Raw genomic sequence first — 9,649 nt, forward strand, 5'->3', positions numbered from 1 at the left:
CCCCCCCCCCCCAAAAAAACCCACTTTCTCGTCGGGGGGGTGGGGCCCCCCCCCCACAAAACCAGCCATTTATTTGCGGGGGGGTTAACACCCCCCCCCCCTTACAAGCAGGGATGGGGTTAGTTGTGCAGGGGGGGTCCCGACCAGTGTGCGGCCGCTCTTAGTAGGTGCATTTAAAGCCCGGCGGTCGGTCTCACACGCGCGTGTGCCGTGTCAGTGCACCTCAACACCCAAGCCACCTCATGTTTGTCCGATGATGCGCCCGACCCGGGGGGGGGGGGGGGGGAGGCAAGAGCGAGAGCTGCGCGGTGCGAGCGAGCGAGCCAGTGCAGGGGACACTTCCGCCCGCCCCGCGAGTCGCGCTCCGCAGAGAGGCGTCAGCGACGCATCAGTTGCTGCCGTAGCAAGTCCGCGGCGCTCCGGTTGGCGTCGCTCGAGCCGCCCTGCCTCGGCCTTGGCGGCGGCCCGCCACCGCCGCCGCCGTGCTGGTACGGCGGCGGCGCGCCCGGCGGCGGGCGCGGCAAGTGCTGATGCGGCGGCGGGTGGTGCTGGTACGGCGGCGGCGCGCCCGGCGGCGGGCGCGGCAAGTGCTGATGCGGCGGCGGGTGGTGCTGGTACGGCGGCGGCGCGTGGGAGGGGTACGGCGGCGGCGCGTGATGCTGGTACGGCGGCGGCGCCTGGTGCTGGTACGGGTTGTGTGGCGGTTGCGGGCGCGACATGCCGAGCTGCTGCCGGAGCAGCGAGGCGGCGCCGCCCACGCCGCCGCCGCCGTACCCGGGCGGCGGCCCGGGCGGCGGCCTGGCGTACGGCTGGTGGCGCCCGTCCGACCGGCCGTGCCGCACCGGCCCCCGCCGGCCCCTCCCCCGCCGCGATCGTGCCTGCCGCCCTCGCCGCCGAAGCGGACGTGTGTGTTCTCGCGCCCGCCGCCGCCGCCGCCGCCGCCGGGGTGCGGCGGGCTGCGGCCGGCGTAGGGGTGCGGAGGAGAGGAGGGGGAAGCGGAGGAGGGGGAGTAGTGCCCTGGCGGCGGGCTCACCGGGCCCGCCGCCAGCCGCGCGTCGCGTACGCACCACGTCTTGGTGCGGTCGTCAACCTCGACCCCACCCGCGAGGAGCTGCGCGCGGATCTGGTCGGCGGCCTGGAACTCGCGCGCCTGCCGCGCCGCGCGCCGCGCGATCGCATCGAGGACGGCCTGCTCGTCCACCGGCGCCCGGTCGCCCTCGAGGCGGCGGTAACCGAGGTCGCGCCCCCCACCGCCGTGGCCGCCGAAGCCGCCCTTGCCACCGCCCTTTCCGCCGTAGCCGCCGGGCGGGCCGCGTCCGCGCGCGCGGACGTAGCGCTTCGACTCGCACGGCGCGTCGCACGCGCCGAGGAGCGGCGAGGGAGGCACGAGGCCCGGCAGCAGCTGCGGCACGTGCTTGGCCGGCGGCGGCAGGGTGAAGGTTGTTCCGGCGGCGCTCGTGGTGAAGGGGCGCAGCGCGACCTCGATGCCGCGGAAGGGGGGCGGCTCGCACAAGCCGCCCGGCAGCGGCGCGCCGGGCAGCGGTGTCAGCGTGCCAGCGACCGACGCCGAGTGCTCCGTGCACGACGTGAGGACGAGGGGGGCGGGCGGCGGGCCGTAGGAACCCACGAGCGGCGCGCAGAGCGGGTGCGCGTCCGAGAGGAAGAGGACGGGCTCGCCGACCTAACGAGCGAGCCGGCTCGAGAGGTTGGGGAGGAGAGGCTCGTTGGCCAGAGGCTGGGGCGTGCGCCCGCGGACCGAGTTGCGGCCGGCGCTCGTCCTCGGAGAGCTTGCGCAAGCGCTCTCCCATGGCGTCGACGAGCCGCGCCTGCTCGAGGGGGAGGGGGGGCGGGTGAGGAGCATCTCGACTAGAGAGTCGCGCGTCGGCGCGCCGCGCCTCGTCGATGAAGGGGAGCAGGACGACCGCCTGCCAGAGGAACTTCTTGCCGTTGAGGTCGAGCGCGAAGTCCTCGGGGTAGAAGTCTGCGATCTCGAAGCCCGGGTCGGTCATCAGCTGCGCGAGCGGCTCCGGCAGCGCGTGCGCCGAGCGGGGCGGCAGCACGCCCATCAGCTGCTCGAACGGGCGGAAGGGGCGCGCGAGCTCGAAGTCGGCAGGCTGGCCGGGGTCGATGGCGGCGGCGAGGTCGGCGGCAAAGGGGGCGTAGTGGTACGGGTAGAACCACTTCCACGAGGCGCAGCCGTCGTAGTAGTACCGCATCACCCACTGCAGGCCCTCAACGTACGCGGCGGCGACCTCCCGCCGGCCCACGTCGTCGACGCCCGGGAACTTTGCGTCGTAGTACCGGTCCTTCCAGCCGGGCACACCCGAGCCGCACCTGCGGGCAAGCGAGGGCGGCGCGCTCGAGATGGCGAGCGCCACGGGCGGGAGGGGGAGGCCGGTGGCGTGCAGGCGGGAGGGGGCGAGGGGCGACGAGGAGAGTGGCGGAGCGGCGACGGCCGCGCCTCGTCCTCCTGCTCGGGCGCCGTGTTCTTCTCCTTGATCAGCTCAGACAGCTCGCGCTTGAAGCGCTCCGCCGCGGACTCGTTCGCGCCCTCGCCCACCTTGTACAGCCAGATGGCCCGGTCCGGCTCCTCGCCTCGAGATTACCCGAGATTACCCGAGATTACCCGAGATTACCTGTACAGCCAGATGGCCCGGTCCGGCTCCTCGCCTCGCGTCTCCTCGCGCACGCACAGCTCCTCGCAGTACTGGTGCACCTGCCAGCAAGCAATCTCGGGTAATCTCGGGTAATCTCGGGTAATCCTCGCAGTACTGGTGCACCTGCCAGCAAGCAATCTCGGGTAATCTCGGGTAATCTCGGGTAATCCTCGCAGTACTGGTGCACCTGCCAGCAAGCAATCTCGGGTAATCTCGGGTAATCTCGGGTAATCCTCGCAGTACAGGTGCACTTGCCAGCAAGCAAGCCCCGTCACGCCCGCTGCAGCACCGCGCCGCGCTCCTCCCTCCTCGCGCGGCCGTGCCATCGCGCGCTCGACCCCGTTGAGTAATCTCGGGTAGTCTCGGGTACCCGTTGAGTAATCTCGGGTAATAACGGGTAAACTCGGCTCGCTCCCCATCGAGCTCTTCTTGCCGCACGGCTCTTGCTGTGTGCCGGCACAGAGCTCCGTGCCAGCCTTCCAGCGTGATAGGAACAAGTGTATCGCTTCGACGGATCGACCGTGCTTGTTATCAAGACCGATGTGACGTACACAGTGACACATCAGACGACACATATTCTCCCACCCGCCGGGACGCAAAACGCTCTCGACGAACGAGAGCACAGAAGAAGGCGTCCAAGCAAGCCGCTCGGTCGATCACGTTGCCCGCTCGATGCCGGCGAGCGCATGGCGCACGCCTTGGACGGTGGCGAAGCCAAAAACACCGATGGTGGCCGTCCGCTGGCGTGAGCGGCGGCGGTCGAGACCTCACCATTCGCGCCGACGACCCAACCTCACGCGCGGAACAACCCAACCCGGGCCAACAACCCAACCCAACCAACCCAACCCAACACGAAACAACCCAACTCAAAGCACGATTCTGAAGTTGGGCCCTCGGCTTCACCACATGCTAGGGGGGGGGTCCCGACCCCCCCAGAGGCTTCACCACATGCTAGGGGGGGGGGGTGGGGCGTGAGCAGAAAGAAGCGCGCCCCCCTCCCTGGAAGCGATGTCCGCCTGCTCCAAACAAGGGCACAACAAACAACAGACGACAGGAAGTAACATGCGAGGCTAGAGCAGGCTTGCTCCACCTCTAGCAATCTCGCCGGCCGGCCGGCGAGGCACGGACGAGACCGTGTGTGGGGTCTAGTGAGGTGTCTATGGACGCCCTCCTCACAGGCTAGCACATGGAGACGCGATTCTTTTCGCGCACAACACTGGGCACGCGTTCGTTGTAAAATTCTTCCCGCTAAAATTTGTTTAAAAGAGCGGCATTGTGCACGGAGCTAAGTGCATTGCCGTTCTTAACAGAGTCGCTTAGGCGGCTCCAGTGGTGTGCCTGTGATAGTGCTAGCACGCGCCAGTTCGCACCTGCCTGTGTCGAGCCTGTCTGCTGTGAGCGCGAGTTGTTTTGTTTAAATTCTTTTCGCGCTCCTGTGTCGCGAGAAACGTGTGAGGCGACCCTTTTCGGTGTTTGAATTCTTTCGCGCTAAATCTTCTGAGCGTGTCTGGCCGACGGCCTCATTTTGCTCGAGTATACATATATGGCCCTCTTCGCCGAGAAGGAGTCCGCCGCCGCTGAGATTCAGCTGGAGCTCGTGCGACTCAGGGAGCGGGAGGTGCATAGCCACATCTAGTAGCCTGACGATTGCAGCGAGCCCACGCCACACCGCCGACCGCTCGCCGCAGCTCAAGTTCCTGGTCAGCCACTTCCACTCCCTCTCGACGGTCGTCTCCATCTTCATCGGGCTCGCCAACCACGCCTTTCTCCACGGCATCCCGCCGTGCCCGACTCCCGGCGAGGGCTGCTCGGACGGCATCGCGCTGCAGTCCGCCTACCAGGTGCTCACCGTCGCGTCGCTCGGTCTCTTCACCGTCGCGCTCGTCGTCGCGCTCATCTGTGCCACGATGGGCTGGCGGCTGGCGCTCTGCGGCCCGCCTGGCTCGATGCATCAGGCTGTTGAGGCCCTGCACCAATTCCGCGGGCAGACCTCCCTCGCCCTCGGCGCCGCCCTGCTCGCAACGTTTGCTGCGGCCGCAATCCACCCGCTCATGCTCCTCCACCACAGCGACCTCGCGCACCGCCCTCCGCGCGTCGTGGCCACCGCCTCCTCCGCCTCCTGCGCCGCCTCTGCTGTCGTCACCTGGCTCGGCGCCCGCAGCGCCATCGCACACTTCCGCCTGCCCGGCGAGATGCGGACGCGCGGCTACTTCACGTTTGGACGGCGGCACCAGCTGGCCGAGTCGCGGAGCCGCGGCGCCACACCGGGCAGCGGCACGCCTCTGCGCCGCTGGCTCGCCCGCCTCACGCAGAGCGTCTTTGGGGCGGCGGTGGTGAGGCTCACGGAGCGATTGAGCGGGACGGTTCCTCAGCCGGTGGGCAGGACGGCGCCGCGCCTCATCTACGAGCTGCAGCGGCCGCTCCTAGGAAAGGAGTCCTCCGGAGAAGGAGGTGCCTCGGTCGGCGGAGCCAAGGCCTTACCCGCGGGCGAGCCGGGCGCGGGGTGCGGCGACTCGCCTGGACCACACGCCAAACCGGCGCCGGCGCGCGTCTGCTCGGTGGACGCGTCGGCGATGGCGCTGCGCCGAGCGGCGCACCTCGTGCAGCAGGGACGGCTGGGTGAGGCGCGGACGCTTGTTCGCGAGATTCTCGGCGTGCTCGAGGCGCGCGACGCGAGCGGCCGGGGCGCGGGGCAGGCCTGCGAGGACTGCGGGACAGCCGGGCGTGGCCTGGCCGAGACCTCGGCTCGGTTCCTCTCGGGAGGGGAGGAGCTAGGGGAGGAGTCTGTCCTTCTACAGCGACCCCGGGAATCCCTTCGGTTTGGGACCTTTTTAGGAAAGCTCTTCTAAGGAGAGGGAGAGGCGGCTGTGAAAAGATAACCTGGTTTGTGGACCTCCCGCACCTGTCCTGACAGTCCTGACAGAGTCCTGACAGAGTCCTGACAGAGTCCTGACATAGTCCTGACAGAGTCCTGGCGGGGTCCTGACGGCGCACGGTCTTCACAGTGCTCACAAGTGCCTCCGACGAGACCTCCACCTTCCTTCACTGCAACCCTCCTTCCCCTCCCCCCCAGCAGTGAATGATAGACGCCCAGCCCCCCTTTCGACCGTGCGCGCCCTCTGCGGAATCGTCCTGATGGGGCAGTCCTGACGCAAACTTGAGAGTCCTGACAAGCAAACTTGAGAGTCCTGACAGAAACTTGAGAGTCCTGACAGAAACTTAGAGTCCGACAGACAAAAGAAATCACGCTCACTCTCGCGCCACTCGGCTCGACCATGAAAGCGCACAAGCAAGAGAGGCGCGGCCATGGTGCAGGCAACGTTACAGCAAGAAGGCAGCAAAGCTCGGCCACGACGTCCATGGCCCGCGCCCCCCCGATTTGCCACCGGCGGCCTGCAGGCCAGCGCCGAGCAGCGGACCGACTGCTGACCGACTGCTGACCGACTGCTGACCGAGGCAGCGCCCACGGCAGCGCCCACAGCAGCGCCCACGGCAGCACCCACGGCAGCACCCACGACAGCGCCCACGGCAGCGCACACGGCTTGGCTGGCCATGTCAGCCGCGCAGGGACCCTCCCGCGGGTCCAACCCGAAGCGCTCGACCGCTCGACGGCGCAAGTCGGCTGACGGAGCGAGCCGCATAGCCCTCCAGTGCTCACCGCAGGATCAGGCCCGACCGGCCCACGCTCACGGCCTGGCCTGCCTGTGGACCAGCAAACTCGTTGGCTGTACGCGAGCAAAGAGCTGCGTGGCTGGGTTGTGAGCATACCGTCCCCGTTGCGCCCTTTCCCTCAGTGGAGGGCCGTCCCTGCCCTCGGGAGTAACTCGACTGTACACCCCTCCCTACTCTCTAGCTAAGGGCTCTGTTCACAGCGGGGGGGCAGTGGTTGTCCTGGCGGAGTCCTGGCGGAGTCCTGACAGAGTCCTGACAGAGTCCTGACAGAGTCCTGACGGAGTCCTGACAGAGTCCTGACGGCCTATTTTGGAGGTTTTCAACTTTGAGGTATTGTTACTATGTGAGGGTGAAATGAATGAATCAGTTCTTTGGGACAGTGCAATCCTTTTAATTATTACCTCCAACTCAAAAAAAGTCTGATGTCAAACGGACAACGGGGTCCCTTATGGTGGCCTGTAAGGGTAAGGTGCGGGAGGTCCACAAACCAGGTTAGATGCGTGACCTGCGTGTCCCTGACTGAGGAGTGAGGTTTGACTGGGTCACTGTGCTGTCACACTGACACACTGACATACACACACACACACACACACACGCGCGCGCGCGCGCGCGCGCGCGCGCGCACGCACGCACGCACGCACGCACACACACACACACACACACACACTCACACACACACACACACACACACACACACACACACACACACACACACACACACACACACACACGCACCCACGCACCCACGCACGCACGCACACGCACGCACACACTGTTACTTACTGTAGTAGGTAGGAAGATGAAGACAGTCGGGCTCGGACTGGACACCAACGCGGTATGGGATTGGGTCGACGCGGGACACTGCGCAAAACTGCTGCTCCACGACACCACGAGACGTTCGGCGGCGGCTTCTCGCCCACCGCCGTTCTCAAGCTGCGCCGCCTCGCGCGCAAAGTCGCGCGCGGCAGCGTTGACCGCACGGCCTACTCGCCCAAGTACTCGCTCTCTTTTGTTTCTTTATGGTGTACCTGTGTTAGTGCCAGTGCGAGCCAGTCCCGTGCCCAGTGTTGTGCGAGGGAGCTTTGTTGTAAAATTCTTTATGTCCCACCATGCAGACCGCATCTCTCTCTCCTCCTAGTCTCTCTCTCTGTGTTGTGCGAGACGTGAACCGCCCCATTCGCTCTCACCTGCCTGGCAACCCTGTCTGCACTTCTCGCGCGCGCGATAAAAGGACTCAAGGCCCCAAAGTGCGAAAAAAGAAACAACCCGAAACTCGGCGTTTTGCCCCGGCACTCGACCGACTTGGCGGACCATCAGTGTCGGCCTTGACCTTCGTGCCGTTGGTGATGGCGGACGTCACCGAGGACCGCGCGACGATGAGTCCCAAGCTTCGCGGGCGACTCCTCGAGTGCACGTCCTGCGGCTTGATGCCCGCGTCCAGGGAGAAGCGTGGCTGTTGCCACAATTTGGTCGCCGGAACGGACGGCGACGTGTCGGCGTTGGTGACCTGGGTGTGGAACTCGGAATTGCCACAATTCGCCGCGATGCCGAAAATCGCTTTGGGCCCGGACGTCGACACTTCTGGTACGACCGACTACAAGTGCAAGAGCCTCCACACCTGGGCGATGATCTACAGGCGCAGCCTGCCGCCTGCGCCCATTCATTACCACCCGTTAGATCGCACGGCACAGCATTCGGGATGCCGCTCACTCCCCGCCACACCGCACGCTCTGGCAGCCTCTCGACTGGGCATGTGTGCAACCAGCCCGTCAAGAACTGTGAGAGTCGTGATTTCTTGTTGGTTAATAAAAATCTCTCGCCCGTCCTTCTCTCCGTCACGATCGTGATGCGCCAGTCGTTGCTCGTTTTCGCGATGCTCTTCACCGAATTCTTCAACGAGGTTGACGACTACTCCACGACGTCAGCCATCGAGACGATGTTTGACTTCAAGTGGGACACGAGCTCGATTTTTCGCGCAACTTGGAGCACTTGCAACTTGGAGCACTTGGAGTGCAGTCATTAGCCTCGCAACGATTTTTTTAGAAAAGGAGTTGCGGTGTTGATCGCCGCGGGAGCCCTCTTGTTTCTCTGCGGCACGGCGTTTGTGTCCTGTTCACGATGGAGTTCTACCAGCTCGCGCTCCTCCTCCATGCGCATTATGTAACCTCCCAGCGAATGAACGTCGGTCACGCCAATCGCACCCCGCTCACGCCCTTCATGGAGGTTCCTGGCACCTGCGCAACGGCCGGCGGTGGGCAGGGTAGCTACGTGCGTGCCGCAGAGCGGATCACAGCGCGCCTGCAGAATGCGCCGCGCGAGCCATCCGCCCGCCCCCCGCCGTCGCAGGAGGAGGTGTGGGGCATCACCAAGGAGGAGTGCGCTCTCGACTGCTACGGCTGGGTCGAGTGCGTCGGGTTCGAGTTTTCCGCTCTCAAGTCGTCGCAGCTGTACTACAAGTGCGAGAAGCACAAGGAGCTGATCACGCACAGCCTGCCCGTCAAGAGCACCGAGTGCTACATCCGCGACGAGCCCGCCATGCTCGCCGCCTTCAAGGGCGCGCGCGGGAAATTCGCCTCTAGACTCGATCCGCCGCCGTCGCCGCTGTCGCCGCCGCCGCTGGCTCTGCCGCCGCCTGGGCCGGCGGCGCTCTGGCGGGCGGGGCCCTCGAGGACGTGCGGCGGGTTCGCCAGCGCGTCCGGCGCCGCGGAGCTCACGCCGGCGGCCGGTCCCGACCTCTCCGATTGCGACCTGAGAGGTGCGTGCGGCTGTGAAGAGCAGCGCGGCAGTCCAGAGCACCAACACCGTCCCATTTCGCAGTCACACACACACGCGCGCCGAGAGGAGAGGAGGAGGAGACGAGAGGCCTAGGCCGGGAGGAGAGGAGGAGAGGGGACAGCAGCCAAGCGAGGAGGCTCAAGAACACGGGGCATGGGAGGGCTGAGTCCTCGCCCGTCAGCCTGGCGAGATGTGGGGAGATATGGGGAGATATGGGAGAGGGACGAGTCCTCGCCCGTCAGCCTGGCGAGATATGGGGAGATATGGGGAGATATGGGAGAGGGACGAGTCCTCGCCCGTCAGCCTGGCGAGATGTGGGGAGATATGGGGAGATATGGGAGAGGGACGAGTCCTCGCCCGTCAGCCTGGCGAGATATGGGGAGATATGGGGAGATATGGGGAGATATGGGGAGAGATGGGGAGATATGAGGAGAGAGGGTAGGGCGAGGTCGGCCTGGAAAAGGGTGTGGCATGGCGTGATGCCGGCGGACTGCAGGCAGCTGGCTCACTGCAGGCAGCTGAGATAGACTGGTTGCGACTAGCGC

The 9,649-nt window shown here is 66.0% G+C and overlaps 4 protein-coding genes across 4 annotated transcripts in view; 2 read left to right on the forward strand and 2 right to left on the reverse strand.

The window, feature by feature from the left end:
* Window positions 1–377: 377 nt before the first annotated feature.
* EMIHUDRAFT_214690 (hypothetical protein) lies at window positions 378–2,066 on the reverse strand (the record flags this gene model as incomplete). The annotated part of the gene is made up of 5 exons (XM_005763726.1): window positions 378–443; window positions 1,034–1,111; window positions 1,331–1,681; window positions 1,757–1,826; window positions 1,939–2,066. The coding sequence occupies 5 exons, from the start codon at window positions 2,064–2,066 to the stop codon at window positions 378–380; spliced, it is 693 nt and encodes a 230-aa protein (XP_005763783.1).
* A 2,112-nt stretch (window positions 2,067–4,178) lies between these two features.
* On the forward strand, window positions 4,179–5,508 carry EMIHUDRAFT_452442 (hypothetical protein; the record flags this gene model as incomplete). The annotated part of the gene is made up of 2 exons (XM_005763727.1): window positions 4,179–4,275; window positions 4,346–5,508. The coding sequence occupies exons 1-2, from the start codon at window positions 4,201–4,203 to the stop codon at window positions 5,504–5,506; spliced, it is 1,236 nt and encodes a 411-aa protein (XP_005763784.1). The 5' UTR covers window positions 4,179–4,200.
* Window positions 5,509–5,978: 470 nt separating this feature from the next.
* On the reverse strand, window positions 5,979–6,423 carry EMIHUDRAFT_214692 (hypothetical protein; the record flags this gene model as incomplete). Its single annotated transcript, XM_005763728.1, has 2 exons — window positions 5,979–6,050; window positions 6,088–6,423. 2 exons carry the CDS (start codon window positions 6,421–6,423, stop codon window positions 5,979–5,981), a joined length of 408 nt encoding a protein of 135 aa, XP_005763785.1.
* Window positions 6,424–8,427: 2,004 nt separating this feature from the next.
* EMIHUDRAFT_452443 (hypothetical protein) overlaps window positions 8,428–9,649 on the forward strand; it is a gene marked incomplete at its 3' end in the record, with an annotated part of 2,039 nt that continues 817 nt past the window's right edge. The window contains exons 1-2 of the mRNA XM_005763729.1: window positions 8,428–8,597; window positions 8,676–9,085. Coding sequence (XP_005763786.1) covers window positions 8,448–8,597; window positions 8,676–9,085 — 560 coding nt within the window. The remainder of the gene's footprint in view (window positions 8,598–8,675; window positions 9,086–9,649) is intronic.

The sequence above is a fragment of the Emiliania huxleyi genome (genome assembly GCF_000372725.1).
Source record: "Emiliania huxleyi CCMP1516 unplaced genomic scaffold EMIHUscaffold_62, whole genome shotgun sequence".
Lineage (NCBI taxonomy): Eukaryota > Haptophyta > Isochrysidales > Noelaerhabdaceae > Emiliania > Emiliania huxleyi.